The sequence below is a fragment of the Mastigoproctus giganteus genome, chromosome 1 (assembly GCF_048544385.1).
Source record: "Mastigoproctus giganteus isolate SK-2022 chromosome 1, ASM4854438v1, whole genome shotgun sequence".
Classification (NCBI taxonomy): domain Eukaryota; kingdom Metazoa; phylum Arthropoda; class Arachnida; order Uropygi; family Thelyphonidae; genus Mastigoproctus; species Mastigoproctus giganteus.
Genome location: NC_143575.1, coordinates 202,176,090 through 202,193,674, shown reverse-complemented (window position 1 = coordinate 202,193,674; position 17,585 = coordinate 202,176,090). Strand labels below are relative to the sequence as shown.

Sequence of the window (17,585 nt, the reverse complement as noted above, 5' to 3'; positions counted from 1 at the left end):
TTCTTTCCTAAACTTTTTTGGGGTTGTGTAGATAGCTCAGCAAAGCCACAGTTTCGCAATTTCGTCTTGCATTGTATAACGCTGCAAAAGGCTTTGGTGAAACTTTAAAGCAAATGAGTTTTCTGCTGTATCAAGCTTAGCAAGCAAAAATTATATTGAAGACTCTGCTTTAAGTAAGTCTGTATCTTCTGAGGTTATAGCCTTCAGAATCATTTCAACTAGTCGCAAAGTTTCACATAGCAATTCAAGTGTTTTCCAGTCATCGTCAGACACAGCTTCAGTTGACAGTACTACGCATAGAGCATTTGGAATGCAATTTTTCAATTTCAAAAATCTCTCAATCATATAGAATGTGCTATCCCATCTAGTCTTGCAATCTAATATAAGTTTATATTCTTTCCCATTAAATTTTGATTTAACAAAATTTTGTAATATGTCATTTTTGGTTGACGATTTTCGAAAAAAGCTTGCAAATTTTTCTGACTTTGTTAATAGTTTGTGCAATATTGGCCATTGGATTGAAGAAATAAATGAGCTCATCGGTAAAGTCGGTTTGATAAAGCATGCCTTGCTGTCTTTCTTCAACTTCTTCATCATCATCACTACTTTCTTCATTATTTTCATTTTCTTCATTGTCTTTGGGAGACAGACTGTGGCACCATAATTGATTGCTTTTTCATAAAGTGCATCTATAACTGTCAGATGTATACAATGGGCTATACATTGTTGATGATTAGGGGGCGCCTCCGTAGCCAGGTGGGAAGGAGCAGCAGTGCGCAGCACACGCTTCTTGATTAGACCGGGGTTCGAGCCCGTCACCACCAAATACGGAGGATGCGGAAAGGTCAGAAAATGACCACCGCATATCCCGGAGCAATATGGCCTTAGTTGCTAATGCTCCTAAAAACCAAACAAACAAACAATTGATGATTAGGTGTAATTTGCTTGCCAAACTTAATCATCATTGCTGCTCCATCGGTGGTGCAGGCAACAATATCCTCATCCAAGTTCAAACCAAATTCCTTCAAGTGTCCATTCACAATTTGCTCAGTTCTTCTGCTATCAAGTGAACCATTAATCTCAATAAGACCTAACGACCAATGATTGTCTTTTGAATGCACATTTTTATTCGTATATTTTATTTTGTATAGACGTATATTCATCTAGAGTCAATGAATACCGTGCACCCAAAACCAATGAATTTTTGAAATGCTGAATGAGTTCTTCTTTCTTAGTTTTATAATAATTCAGAACCATATTTTTAATTCCATTCACTGAGGCTGGTGGTAATTTATCGTATTTATTTCTATGAAGGCTTGATTGTATAAACTCACTCTTGCTAATTGAATTAAAAGAAAATCCATCTAAAGCAGCTAATTTTGAAATCTCTTCTTCCATAGATTTTTTAATGATAAAGTTTTCTAATGTTCTTACCATTTTTATGGGAGGTTCACTGTTATCTTGTTTAATGTCAATCTGATGCATTTTCTTTAAATGCAACATCAAAGATGATGTAGATCCTCCAGACGACTTCATTATCTTCTGACATTTTGAACATTGTGCTTCACCTTTGCTTTTTCGAGCAAAATAATTCCATACATTTGATTTCATCTTAGACATATTAAGAGTAATAAATATTAATTAGTAGGAATTTATATCATCGACAATTTTAAATAAAAATATTGATGATAACAAAGGCACAATACTATGCGTCACTCCCGCAAGCACTGAATGAAGAGTCAAAACGAGGCAAGTTTTAAAATTTTCATGAAAGAAATTTTTTATTTATTTACTCGCAATTTTTTTCCCCCCAATTAAATCTATTGTATTTTCAAAATTACATAAAAGCTAAATTTGGTGAAGCTGCTTTTTGGAGAACATTTGATCGCAAATTTAATAGGAATAAAGAAGCAAAAAAACTTTCTACGATTGAAATTTGATGCAGTATTCAGCGAATCTGTTTCTAGTGGGTAGCCATCAATAAGGCGCATTCCATAACTTGCCTGGCGAACAAGATAGATGGAACAGAGAAATGTTGAGCATTTTCTTTTACGCTATCGCTCCGACTCACTCAGTCGTAAATGAGTACACCTGCATCGTGCCATGATACAGGTGGGAAGATAAAAGGTACCCCTCCTAGATTTGGGCCACTTGCCCATGAGATTCGTACCTAAACATAAAATAAAATGAAATAAAAAACATGTTTTAAACATAAAGCAGTTGAACAATCCAGACAAACGAACAAACAAAAGAAAATGTGCGTAACAAAAAACTATATTCGAGGGCTAACTAAAAAAATATTTGAATCCGGTTTTAGAAGCTCGGTTTCGGTTTTAACAACTCAATATGAAAACCGGTTTGCAAGCCCTAGTTGCATATCATAATCACTTGTTTCCAAATCTACAGGTTCATTTTCTGCTTACACCAAAGTTTGCAACAATTGTAAAGCAGTTATTAATCAGTCCAAACTAGATTTCGAACAGGCTAAGAGTAGAAAACTTGCTCCTTGCCCTAATGGTAGCCGAGCATTCTGGTCTCTTGCCAAAGCTATTGACCACAACTTTTGTCCATCCCTACACCCACCTCTGTTATAACATGATGGTTCTATTGCCACCTCAGCTAAAGTTAAAGCTGACTTGCTAGCATTTTACTTTTCTTCTAATTTTGGTATTGATGATCTTGGGAAATCAACTCCTACCATTCCCAGTACACTCTATTCAGTGTCTCTTGTAGTCTTCCATCAAAAGGGAAGTCCAAGTTTTTGGAATAGTCTTGATGCCAAGAAAATGCCAGGTCCTGATGGTATTTTGCTGCTTGTTTTCAAAACCTGTGCTCCTGAACTTACTCCTCCCCTTTGTCATCTTTGGATATGTTCTTATTCTCCTGGTGTTTTTTTCTTCTGCTAAAAATATGCTCATATCCAGCCAGTTCTTAAATAGGCTGATAAATCCCTTCCATCCATTTATCATTCCACTGTGCTTACTTTTACTCTTTCTAAATTAATGGAGAAATCTGTTAACTACTGACTCCTAAACTATCTAGAAACCTTCCATCTGATATGATTGCCAGTATGGATTCTGTTAGTGTCAATCCACTTGTGATATTTTGGCTTATGTTCACCATCTATGGACAAATTCAATGGAAAAGTTTGGTGATACTGTAGCAGTTGCTCTTGATATTTCAAAGGGTTTTGATTGTTTTGCATAAAGGTTTACTAAATAAGCTTCCATCTTATGATTTGCCAACTGTTTTTTGTAATTGGGTATTCAGTTTTCTCTCTGACCACTCACTGCTGGTGATGGTAGATGGCTCTGTCTTCTAACTTTTTCAGTAATGCTTGTGTTCCCCAAGGTTCATCTTTCTCCCATTCTTTTCCTCTTATATATTAATGACTTTCTTCCATTGATTGGAAATCAAATCTATAGTTTTGCTGATGATAGAACATTCCACCTTCCAGTTTGAGAAACATTGCACTACGCACACAGTTTCAACTTCTCGAATATTCACTACCAATTCCTTAAATGCTTGTCTCCTGGTAATTTTCCAGTGGCTTAAAGATAGATCAATTAATTACAATCTTAAAACTCAATTTTGTCTTATATCTTGCAAAAATTATCCTTCTGCTCCTATGGTTATCTTTAACGACACTCAGATTTCTATACAAGGTTTACATATATCTGTTAAGGATTAACCTGACTTCTAATCTCTCTCTTGGCATAATCACACCACCAATATTGTCTCCTCTGCATTTAAAAAACTGTTTTCTCTTTTTCTCTCAGGATTACTTTTCTTCTAAACAGCTACTCACTATAGGGTTGTGACAATATCCCCCCCCCCCCCCAGTGTGAGAAAGAAGGATAAATGAGAGAAAATGAAAAGATAACAGAAAATGTAAGAAAAAAAGCACAAAATGAGAAGAAAATGTAAAAAAAAAAAAACAAACCAGAACAAGGGCAGAGAGCAAATGACTATTGAGTGAGAAAAATTTGCCTGTCACCCCCTTCTGGTGGGCAGAATGGTTGACAGGCTCCCTGAACTGACTGATGGGCAGATGCACTGGCATGGCCTTCTGCCTATCCAAGCAGTGACAACAGTGGGAATGAGCAGCAAACAGGCATTCCAAAATGGGGATCCTTTCCTTATGAACCTTCTCTTCTACCATCTGAGTTGGTTCTTATCTCACTTTCCCCATTCCCTTCCCTCTGACCTGAGGTGCCCCATCCCCCTTTTTGCCTGTTGGGTAACTCCACCTCTACCTGTCAACTCCCACCTCCAGGGCAGGATAGACATCCAGTCCTGGGGCCCTATACTGTCTCCCCTTTCAACCAGAAGGGCACCTACCTACACTACCCTCCTCCTTTTCTCTATCACTTTAACTTCCTGTCTTCCCACCACTATCTTTCAGTTTTCACATTTTTTATTTTTTTTTTAACTGGGTTCTCCCTGTTTTTAGCCTTGGCTACCATGGGGTTCATCCCACCAGTTCTTTATACTGCCTGGCCTGCCTGCTCTTGGTGCTGGATGGTAAACTAAAAGTTTTTGTGTGAAAACACAGCCCCCTAGGCTAAGAGGCTGGATGAGCACCAACACAACCCCACACTAATACTACATGAACACTCATTAACCTACATACAGAGTTTTGAATTCATCACATTGCATGATGCAGAGTTGGGGGAACCCCCAAAGCTGAATTACAAATTACACTATACATTACATCTATTGGTGCCTCCGTAGCCAGGTGGGCAGGAGCAGCAGTGCGTAGCACATGCTTTTTGATTAGACCGGGGTTCGAGCCCGTGAGCCACCAAATACGGAGGATGCGGAAAGGTCAGGGAATGACCACCACATATCCCCGGAGCAATATGGCCTTAGTTGCCAATGCTCCTAAAAACCAAACAACAACAGCATCCCTGTTAAAGATTAGTAAACTTCTGTCCTCCCCTTGCATACAGAATTTTTCATGTGTCAATGTAGATGCAAAATACTTCTTCAATTTGTCAACTACCTGAGCAGGGTCATCATCAGAAAACCATCGATATCAAGTGGACCAATCTGATTCATCCCCTTCCTTCTATTGTTTACATAAATAAAGAAGTCTTTGCTATTTTTCTCTACATCCTTTGCCGAAGACTTCTCATAATTTGCTAGCCTTGTTTAATCTCCTTTGTGACTTGATTGCAGGCTAGTGTATATCTACTGTAGGCTTCTGTATCACCTCAAAATTTATATGCATCCCATGCATTTTTCTTCTCTGCCATGAGTCTTGTCAGTTCATCTGACATCCATTTCAGTCTAAGCTTTTGAACAGTATTTCTTAGTTGGAACAAAAAACCCAGTAATTTTCAAGATTACTTCTTCGAATGCTTTCCATTTAGAATTTGCTGTTGGTAACGTCATAAGTTGGTCTCACTGTATAGAATTTAAAAATTGTCAGAGACTACTGTAGTCACCTTTGCATGAATAATCACTGCTGATAATCATATCATGAGTATTACTAACTCTTGTTGCCTTCTAAATATGCTACTGTAGAAAACAAAGATCGAGTAAATCCTCAACAGCCTAGTGTGCGAGTGACCCACCCACAAGTTTCAGTCAGTATCTGGGAATTTAAAATCTCCCATTATAAGACATTCTGGTTTACTGGCCCACTCTATTTCTCTGTACATTTGTTCGTTGTACTCATCTGAATCATTAGGCCTATAACACACTCCTACTTACATTATTTTGTTTCCCAGTGCTTATGTCACATTAAACTGACTCAAGATTGCACTGTCCATCCATGTCAGCTGGATGGACTGCCTTAGATTTTGTGTTTCTTAACTAACAGCATAACACCTCCTCCCTTTCTAGGCACCTCCGTAGCCGAGCGGGCGGGAGCAGCAGTGCGTTGCACATGCTTCTTGATTAGACAGGGGTTTGAGCCCGTGACCACCAAATACGGAGGATGCGGAAAGGTTAGGGAATGACCACTGCATATCCCTAGAGCAATATGGCCTTAGTTGCTAATGCTCCTAAAAACCAAATAAAAAACAAACAAACAAAACAAACCTCCCTTTCTATACTGTCTATCCTTTCTGTATACATTGTATTCCCCAAATTCAAATTCTGCATTCCTTATATCTGTGTGACACCATCTCTCTGATATCCCAATAATATCTGCCTTCGATATCTTGACCAGCACTTCAACTTCATCAAATTTATTTACTATACTCCTAGCATTGGTGTACATGCAAGTATACATGCACCTGTTTTTACTCTTAGTTACTCTAACACAGCCCATGTATTTACTTGTTCTATGATGACGCCCAGTAGTCTTTGAAATCTTTCCATGCTGCTGCTCATTTCATTAAAAACAGTTCAAGAATCACTTTCACCTCTGCCTGCAGTTAGTGTTAATCTATAAGTCTGTGAATCTGCCAAGCTAACAGTTTTCTGACCTACCTAATATTGCCTCAATAGCATCTGAAAATATTCTTGTACCCTTTCTATTTAAGTGTTTCCCATCCGTGTAGAAGCAGTCTCTCCTGTTAACAAACATAGACCACACGAAAAAAAATTCTACCCCATGAGCCTTTCACAATCTCTCCAGGGCCGAATGATTTTCAAGGCTTTCATCATATACTCCCTCCTATCGTGTCTGGGCAGAATTGCAGACACTTTCACATTCATTCCTAACTTGCAACTTTTTGAAAGTGTCTCCTTTCAATGTCTCTTGTGGTTTTCTGTCAAAAGGAACAGTGTTAATGCCAAGAAAGCACCAGGTGCTGATGCTATTTCTTCACTTGTTCTCAAAACCTATGCTGTTGAGCTTACTGCTGTTCTTTTTTGCCGTTTTACACTTTTTGTTCCGCTAGTGTTTTCCCTTATGCTTGGAAATTTGCTCATATCTCCTGTTCCTAAAAAGGGTGAAAAATTCCTCACATCCAATTATTGTCCTATTGTGCTTACTTCTACTCTTTCTAAAATATTGGAGAAAGCTATTAACTGCCACCTCCTAAACTGTCTAGAACCTTTTCATCTGATTAACGATAACCAGCATGGATTCTGTCATTGTTAATCCACTGTATTATACTGGCTTATGTTAGTGGCGCCTCCGTAGCCAAGTGGGCAGGAGCAGCAGTGCGTAGCACCCGCTTCTTGATTAGACCGGGGTTCGAGCCCGTCACCACCAAATACGGAGGATGCGGAAAGGTCAGGAAATGACCACCGCATTTCCCGGAGCAATATGGCCTTAGTTGCTAATGCTCCTAAAAACCAAAATAACAAATAACAGCTTATGTTAGCCCTCTATGGACAAATTCAATGGAAAAGTTTATAGAACTCAAGCAAGTGCTCTTGACATTTCAAAGGCTTTTGATCATGTGTGGCCTAACATTCTGTTAAATAAGCTTCCATTGTTTGCTTTTTTTTTTGTGATTGGGTATCCAGTTTTTTCTCTGACTGCTGACTACTGACTACATGTGATTATAGACAGTTTTTTCTTCTAACTCCTCCACTAATGCAAAGTTCCCTTCTTCCTTCCAATCTTTTCTTCTTTTATATTAATTACTGTTGACATTTAACTAGAAATCCTGTTTCTAGTTTTGCTGATGATAGCATATTGCATTCCACCTTCCACTTTGAGAATCTTTTACCTTCACAGCTTCAACTTCTCAAATATCCACTACCATTTCTCTAAATGCTGATCTCCAGAAAATTTTCCAGTGGGGCAAAGATAACTTAGTTGATTTCAATCCTTCTTAAACTCAGTCTTGTCTTATATTTCACAAAAGTGATTCTTCTGCTCCTGTGCTGATCTTTTCTGATACACAGATTTTTAGACAAGATCACATATCTCTAGGATTACCCTAACTGTTAATCTCTCTTGGCATAAGCATGTCATAAATGTTACTTGCTCTGTATTTAAAAAAACTGGGTTTTTCCCTTTTGCTCTCAGTCTTACTTTTCTTCCAAACAGCCATTTTTCTGTTTAAATCGCAAATCTCCCCTACCATGGAATATTGTTTCCACATCTGGGGTATTCCCCCGAAAAACTTCTCAGGCCTTTAGATTCCTAACTGCCCTCTTTAGAATGGAAGAAGGTGGCAGTTAGGTTAATTAATGACCCATCTCTAACAAAGTCTCTCCACTCTGTCTCACAGACATTGTTTCTGCTGCATGCCTTTTCTATAGATGCTTCCATTGGTATTCTTCTGAATTGGCTTCTATAATTTCTACTCTCTCTTCCAAACCAATCCGAAATTGTGCTGCAATTAGTAAGCATCCTTTTACTGTTCAACTTCAAACTCACAGAAACAACTTTTGTGTTTTTCCTCATTTATTCCTCCAGCTTCTGTGTTCTGGAACAACCTCCTTTCATATCTATTACCTGAAAATTACAATCTTCGATAATTCAAGTTGTATGTCAACAAGTTTCTTTTTTCGTATTTTCAACGTTCAACTCATGCATGTTACTAAGTACTATAGGTTCTAATACCTCTTGTGCTTTGTGTTTTCATAAGAAACCATGACAAGCTCTGATATTCATTGTGATAATAAATATATCTGGGAGGCTCTTGTCACCCAGTGGTAGGACATCTGGACAGACAGCCAAAAAGGTGATATTACCAGAAAATATTTTTCCCGACATGAGCATTGTGAATAAGGCAACCACTTCATGGCTTAATCCAGACCTTCAGACAACTTTTCTCCTCACAGAATACGAAACCTTTAATAGTAAATTGTTATGGGAATCCAGGAAGATGCACTCTTTCCTTGCAGGAACAAGGAAACCTAGCACCTCATCATGAATATTTGTCCAATCTATCTTGAACTTAGACTGAACCTCCTGCAAGCACTGGATATCACAACATTTTATCATGCTATCCTGCCATTCTTCAGGGCTCTCAGTTACTTTAGGTTCAATATCTGTGCTTTCCAGGGGGAAACTTTCTCTGTCATCATCCTCCCTACCTTATCTGTCCTCTATCCTATGTTTTTTTTCTGTCTTGAGGCCACCTCTGCTCTTGTCCTGGCCAGAACAGAGCCAGCCTATTAAATGTCTCTCTCTCTCTCTCTCTCTACTGTCCTGGCCTAGCTCCTCATGCCATGGACAGATGCTGGGAAGTACCTTCCTTGGTAATTGGGCCTCCTATTAACTAAGTGGCCAGATGAAAAACACAGATAACAGACCAACATGTAACTCATGGTACCCAACACAACTCACACTCATCTGGCTTTGTAGTCTTGCATCTTCACAATACCATTAAGTGTGGTTTTGTGGGAACCACTGGCACCACATAACAAACATACTATTTCCACTATGTTCCTTCGGTTCAACAAAGTGGTTGCATTTATTGTAATGAAGACTTGCATGCTATCAACCAGGTGTTAATGTTAACATGATGGCTAGGTGTATTATCAAAAAAAGCAAGGCTCTGCTGTTGAGATTTTGTTCTTTACTGCTTGATGAAGGGTGAGAAATGAAAGCATTTATGTTTAGAATTTAAAATTTTATAATTAAAATAACATTACATCAAAATGATGTAATTGGGAACAACATAAATTGCAGACTTCCTTCAATTCGATTTTTTCTTCTTCGGAGTAATTTTTATGCCGCTCTTCACGAAATCATTCTTTTCTCTCATATTGTAAAGCTCTGTTGATGTTGATTTTTAGTCCTCAATGTATGCTTAGTGCTTACAATACCGGGATACCGGTCATCTTTTTCTGGTATTCAAATACCGGTATTGATACAAAAATACCGGTTTTTCGGTACTAATTAAAAATAATAATAATTTATAATTTAATCACATAAAGGTTATAAAATCACCTTTATGTGATTATGATGTCCTTATCTCTATTAGCAAATGTTCGATAAATCATCGATAGGACATGCAACATTGCAACCTGTCCACAATTCTTGGACAACTTCATGTCGGATCGTATCGTAACTCCCAATTACTGTTCCTCCACTACTGACTTTAGTTCAACTCCACCAAGTGTATAAGTTATTTTGGGGTTGCTGTTCTCCAGGTGTTAGATCTTGCATTTTGTTGAATTAAAGCATATAGCTGCCACTTTTCTGACCATCCCGCAAGTCTATCTAGGTCACTCTGAAGAAGCTCTGCTTGGCGGCGATCATTAACTACTCTACTGATCTTTACATCATCTGCAAGTTTAGACATCACACCCTATATCCTTTCATAGATGTCATTTAAGATAATCAAAAACAACAGTGGTCCCAATACTGATCCTTGGGGAACTCCACTTCTTACATTAACCCAATCTGAAGAATAACCATTTATCACAACCCCCTGTCTGGTGCCCTCAAGCCATCGTGCTATCCATCTAAGGATTTTCCCTATGATTCCAGCCTACTCCAACTTATAAAGTAACCGCTCATGTGGGATAAAGTAACCGCTCATATCTAAATAAACAATGTTGAAATTATTCTCTAAATCCAGTTCGCAAGTGACCTGTCAAAATGGCTAACCAGATTTGTTAAACATTATTTTCCCTTTACAAAACCATGCTGTGTATCCTACAGAATTCCATTTAAATCTAAGTGATCCTGAATTCCACCCTTGATCGTTGCCTCCATGATTTTATCTACTACTGAAGTTAGACCGGCTGGTCGGTAATTTCCCGTTACACTCCTAGAACCACCTTTATGTTCCAGTTTACACCAGTCCAATGGAATCTCTTCTGAGTCCAGTGATGCTCTCATAACTAGCCTTAATGGTTCAATGCACTCAATTGCCGCCTCCTTTAAGATTATAGGATATATGCTGTCAACCACAGGAGCCTTACTCGCCTGTGGGTGCTAAAGTTTTCTCATTAAATCAACATGTGAAATTTAATTAAATTTTTTTAAACTTCACTCCCATAATTTCTCATTGACATGAAGGGTTTTTCTTCTGTAAATATCGATGCAAAGTAACTGTCGAGTTCATTTGCAACATCAGTTGGGGTATCTAATACTGTCCCACGCAATTACATATGTGTCCGATCTGATTTGTCCTTCTCTTCTTTGCATTTATATATGTGAAGAATTCCTTAACTGCACTCTTTGCTCTCTTTATTCCTTATCCCCACTCTTTGCTCTTTCTCCCAGACTCAGTAAAGATACTATAGTGAAAATTATACTTCGCTGAATAAAACATCTTTCTCCTTCAGAAAATGATGAACATAATTCAACCAAGGAAGACCTACATGGAACAGAACATTAGTGTTCCGCAAATTTTTTCCAAAATAGGAAATTGCTCGACTCCAATGAGATTCTAAAAGATGAATTGAGTCGGAAATTAATGACATACTTTTAACAATTTTTGCTAAAAAAGTTCAAAGCCTAGAAAATATGGACTGAGATCGTTCATGATTATCTCAGTACAATAGTACCAGAATAGAATCCGAAAGGGCATTTTCTGCAGCTAATCAAATATGTACCAAAATTAGATCCATTTTAAACGATCATACTATTGATTGCTTATGTTTCTTAAGAGCTCACTTTATTCGGAGAGGTAGTGTGGATGCTTAAACATAACGAAACTTTGCAGTAACAACATGTATTTTTCTGTTTTTAGAATAACTGTATTTTTAATGATTTTTTTTCAGAATATTTATTATTGCAATAAATGTTTATTTCAAACTTGAATTCAAGTAATTACAGTACTTGTTTTTTCTTTAATTTATTAACTGTCATCAAAATTTATTGAGAAAAACGTTTGTTTTTGGAATACCGGTAACCCGGTTTCATAAATTAAAAATACCGAAATACCGGTATTAAGATTTTGGCCGGTATTGTAAGCCCTATGTATACTTTCTTTAGAGACCCAAAATCTAGCCCTTTTAGCAAGGTTTGGTCCCTAAAAAAATAGGAATAGAAATATGTCAGATGGACCGAATTGGGGAGGGGTGATGTGGATGGGAGGATGTTGCGTCACAACAATTATAATCTGACTCGTATAGCTTACAATAATGCAATATGAGTTAGTTTGTTTTGTGATGCAGCATATATTTATGTAATCTATCAATTAGACATTTTATTTTCCAGATCTGAAGCACTTTTTCTTTGAAATGCTTCAGAACCAGAAGTTAAAATTCTGAATTGATAATTGTTCTTTGAAAATTATGGGTGCACAATATTATTTTTACCAGAGAAAATTATGAGCACATGTTTTCTTGAATTTTGAGTTGCTCACTCTTGCTTTTTCAATCTTGGACAACTGCACTTCTGTGTTTGTTCATTGTGAATAAGTCTATTCCAGTTCCTTTGGTCAACTAATAAACTGATATTTATTTATTTTATATTTATTTGCCCATAGGAAATTATTATCACAAATGAAATGATCACTTTATATTATGCTAATGAAGTGATTTTTCTTTTTTAATGAGTGAAAGGAAATAAGCTAACAGATTTCATTTTCTTATTTTTAGATATAAGATAGATTTGTATATTAAATTTATTTTATTTTTACTTTAAGGCTCTTAGATATCTTGGCAACAAAATAAAGCACAGAAGAATGTGGGGTGGACAAAAGAAGACTTCTATTGATGAAGCACGTGATATCTTGACCTCTACTATTTTGGCTCATCTTCCTGTATGTTGATTTTCCTTTATTTAAAAAAAATAAAAAACACATGCCCACACAGTAGAACTTCAAAAACCTGAAATTTTCAAAAGCTTCTTTGGATATTGGAGCTTCTTTGGATATTTTCCAAGCCTAGTCACTCATAGAAAAAGCAAAGTTGAAAGAGCTGGCCAAACTTTAAAGTACTGCAGGTGGCAGAATCATTATACTCTGCTCTATTAATAATTTCCAAACACTAATTTCTTTCTGTTTAACCTTTGCTGATTGTACGTGATTGTTATTATGTATTTGCAATGCATAAAATCTTTCATTTTGTGAGTCATTTAATACTAGTTCACAATATACCTCAATATGCATAGATGCTAACTTTTGAATTTACAATGGAGAATCAGTCTTTTTTACTTGATTTGACCCTCTTCATCTCAGAGTCGAGTCATAATGTAGTTGGTGACAGAGTTTCTCTCTTTTTTTTTTTTTTTTTTGCAAAAACTCAATTTTTCTCTTTTTTTCACAAAGAATAAAAATATTTTAGAATTGTATTTTTTTAAAAAAATTTCCATTTGCTTATTTTTGTTAATTAATTGGCTGTCAGGTATGCTGCTGTAGTAATCTACATTGCAAAATATAAATGCCCATTAATAGTTGTTCTCAGTCCAACAGGAAATATGTTGCACAAAAAAGGCCAGGTGAAGTAGGACCGACCAGGGTACGTCTGCAAAGGGCAGAAGCAGTTGACGTTGTAGAGAAGATATCATATTTTAAGGGTACAAAAGATGATATTGTTGTATGCATTGGAAATAATGATATTAAGAGTAGGCGGTATGAAGACCTTAAAACATACAGGCCAATGTTGGAAAAATGTCACGAGTTAGGATTAAATTTGAAAGCATCTGAGAGGAAACTCAGGCACTTTCAAATTTCAGAAGCTGTTGAGAGGAAAGACATGATAGGAGGGGGTGCTTGTTGAGAGCTTTGTCAATAATTGAGCTCTGGAGAGATTGTGCAAGGTTCACAAGGTAGAATTTTCTCACTCTGGTCTGTGTTTTGTTAACAGGAGAGACTGTTTTTACAGGGATGGGATACACTTAAATAGAACTGGTGCAAGAATATTCTATGGCAATCTCCGGGCAGCATTAGATGGGTTGGAAAACTGATAACTTGGTGATATACACAGACTTGGTGAGAATAGATTAACAACTGCTACAGGCAGAGGTGTAAGTGATTCACTTACACTTCTTATAATTTATACCTCTACCTGTAAGTGATTCTTGCAATACTTTTATTGGAACATGCAGCAGAAAGGAAAGCAAGGTTTTGGGGAGTTCAAGACCTGCTGGGAGGTCCTTATGGAAGAAGCAAATACATAGACAATTAGAGTTGCTAAGAGTAAAAACAGGTTCATGCAAAGTAGTAGCATAGTAAATAAATTTGAATTCAAAATCCTGGTTAAGTCATCAAATACAGGCATGTGTGGGAATATTGGTGACATGGTGTGACTCAGATATAAGGAATTCAGACAGAGAGAACAGGAGGGGAGGTGTTATGCTCTTGGTTAAGAAGGACATAAAATTTAAGGCAGAGCATCCAGTAGACTTGGGTGGCCAGTGCAATTTTGAGTCAGTTTTGTGCGACATAAGCACTGTGAAAACAAAAATGAGAGCAAGATTGTTATACACCTGATGACTGTGATGAGTATAATAAACAACTGTACAGACATATAGAATGAGTCAGTAAATCAATCAGTCTTATAATGATTTTAGCTCTCCAGATATTGACTGGACCCTGTGGGTTAGTCATTCATGCAGTAGCAACATTTTTGTGGATTTATTGGATGCTTATTTTCAATACCAGCATGTTAGAGAGGCAACAAAAGAAAGCAATACTCTAGATTTTATTATCTGTAGTGGCCTCCCATGCATTAAGAATCTGCAGATAAAAGAACTACTAGCTAACAGTGATCACAGAGTATTGTTGGAATTATTTAAAGATGCAACTGCTATCAAGGGTAAAGGGGCTTTTGCTTTTGTAATGGTGACTATAGTGGTCTCAGAAGGTTTTTAAATTCTGTACAGTAGAACCAAGTGACATTGTACCAACAGCAAATTCTAAAAGGAAAGCATTGGGAAGTAATTGTAGAAGTTACTAGACTTTTTATACCAACTAAGAAATACTGTTCAAAGCTTAGATCTAAATGGATGTCAGATGAACTGACGAGACTCATGGTAGAGAAGAAAAATGCATGGGATGCATATAAATTGAGGTAATACTAAATAATTATACTGAAATCACAGCATGAATTTACTTTGAAGTTATACCGAAAATACAGAATGGATTTGTTAAAGGAGTCCTAACATATACCAATATGTTTGGATGTTATGATGGAGTAAAAAAAGAAACTGGATGCAATAAATAATTTTGACTTCTTAACATAGATTTCAGAAAAGCTATTGAAGCTGTTGCACATAAATGACTGCTATATAGATTGGAGTAGTGTGGCAATAGGTGCAAATTAGTGTTATGGATAAAGGAATGGTTGAGTGGAAGATTGAAGGGAGTGGTTATCAGTGAGCATTGCTTTTCTTGAACTAATGTTATAAGTAGAGTCCTGCATTGTTCAGTGCTGGTCCCATTGTTGTCTATATTTATTACTCACATTGATGAAGACAGTCAGGCTTAATGTCTAAAATTCCAGATAACATGAAGGTTGGCAGCGTGGTTAATCATAGCCATCAGGGTATGCCACTGCAACAAGAGAGAGAAAAATGAGGCAGATTGGCTGAGATCTGGCACTCAAAGTTTAATATTGACAAATGCATGGTATTTCGTATGGGTATCACTAATCCCAGATTAATGTACTATGTGGTACTACACCCAGGGTTGTGGAGGTACTCAGGGTAATTGTGCAGTCAGATATGAAGTACTCTGTACAGTGCTGAGAGGCTGCCATAGCTCATAGCAGTTTTGTCAATGATAACTGCAGTTTTGCCAGCAGGGAAAAGAATAAGGCAATGGTTAGCCTGCATCTTGAGTTCTGCATACAAGTCTGGAGGCCTCATTTTAGGAAGGATGTGGATCTTTTGAAATGAGTATAGAGAAAAGCAACAGAATTTTGCAGTTTGTAGCTTCTGAGGGGGGGGGGGGTACATGTGATTGAAGTTTTTTTTTGGGCTTTGAGTGTATTGAGTAATCTCATTGCCAATAGAATCCTTCCTCTACCCAGACAACACACATGGGGGAGGGGCATAAATATAGATTGAGGAAGAATTGTTGTGAAATTTGCCTTCAGCTAGTTGATGGATGGAACAAACTCCCATCAGGTGATGTAGACGTGAGTAGTTTGAATAAGTTCAAGGAAGAACCTAGACAGATTATTAGAGGGAATGGTGAAGAGGTGATATGGGAATTTTTTTTTTTGTCTGTATAAGTTTGATTTCTTGCATAATTTGCCTCTACTAATTTCATTGGACTTAAATGTGGTGGAAAGTTGATTAATGGTCTTTCAGTAAGATGCCATGGAATTATGACATGAAATTTCAGAAGAGCTGTCAAGATTTTCTATGTCTTGTAAAATTTGAAAAAGGTCACATGTTTGACTTCTGTACATATGTAGATGTGATATTTCAGTTTAATAACATAAAGTGGTAGGAAACATGATGTAATCAGGCATTTGCAAACAAATAAGAATAGCAAAAAGGTGCAAATATTCAAAGAAATTAAAAATAGATTAAATATCACGTTACAGTGATGTCATAAGTGCTGACTGTTTAGTTTCATCTTTTCTCATAGAACTTAATCTTCCTCCAGTCTATTTTTAAAATTCAAAATATTCAGTAAAATTTTTTTTTCACATGTTTACTCATTATTCAAGTACATACGCTTAAAATTATTTAACTAAATTTGCATTTTTCGTTGTCTGTTATTAAGATATTTTCTTTATAAAACTTTATAATCATTTTTGGAATTTTAAATTACTCACTTGGATCTCTGTTTAACGAACTTAAGATAGTTTCAGTTGAGTGAAGAAAATTTTCATATAACGAACAGATTAGGAGAGACTTGGTATGCACTGTTTGCACTTCAGGCAATTTAGGCAATTAGTGCTGCTGCATGAATTAAGAGAGCTAAAGGAATTACCATTCTACAACTTAGTGATACGTGTAAATCCTATCGACCACCAGTCCCACATACCGAGAACTCATGCTGGTCAAGGGATATTCCCGATGTGGACATTGGGATCTGGTCAACCGTCTACTGTAAGCACCCTCTTTGGGAATTAGGAGAAGTGGTTTTCTTTACAAATAATCTACTGTTGTTTTGCAGAAGTGCTTTTTTTTTTCTGTAAATTTTTCATATCTCTATTTACACAGTCACAGTACCTCAATGGCTCCCATATTTTGGACAATTTCAAAAAAAAAAATTTCAAATTTAAGAACTAGTTCAAAGAACTAATGACAATATCTATGACAAGAAAAGAAAAATGAGGATAATGAAGGTATTAAACCATTGAAGTGTTGGCAGCTTTTGAAACTTTGTCGTGACCTGCACTATAAAAAAAATGTTCCTGAAAATACAAGGTATGTTAAAAGAAATGCGGAAATTTTTTAAATGATCGATGCACAGTAAATACAGTGTACAACAAAAGATAACCAAATATTTTGCAAAATAATTCTTAAGTGTACTAATATTGGGCGCATCATGTCGTATGAAAAAAAAAAAATCGTCTCAGTTTAATTTATGTATTAATAAATTGTTTTGAAATACAGTCAGTCCTCGTATAGCACGATAGTTGTGTTCCTAGAAACCCTCATGCAATGCAAAATCGTGCAATATAAACAACAGGCCCTATGGGAAAAGTAGGGTTAGGTGCCGATCACCCAAGGTTGAACACACACTTGTAACCAAAACATTACCAAACACAATAAATAATCGGGTAATTTTAATCGTTTTAACGATTAAAATACGTAATAAAAATAATATTATAATTTTTTATAATATTTTTTATTATTATTATAT

At 36.5% G+C, this 17,585-nt stretch overlaps 1 protein-coding gene across 2 annotated transcripts in view; it reads left to right on the top strand.

Moving 5' to 3' along the window:
* Window positions 1–17,585, top strand: part of Polr3B (RNA polymerase III subunit RpIII128) — a 527,342-nt gene that overhangs the window by 152,138 nt on the left and 357,619 nt on the right. For both annotated transcript variants that reach the window (XM_090375599.1, XM_090375592.1), the window contains one exon: window positions 12,465–12,581. In XM_090375599.1, coding sequence (XP_090231725.1) covers window positions 12,465–12,581 — 117 coding nt within the window. The remainder of the gene's footprint in view (window positions 1–12,464; window positions 12,582–17,585) is intronic.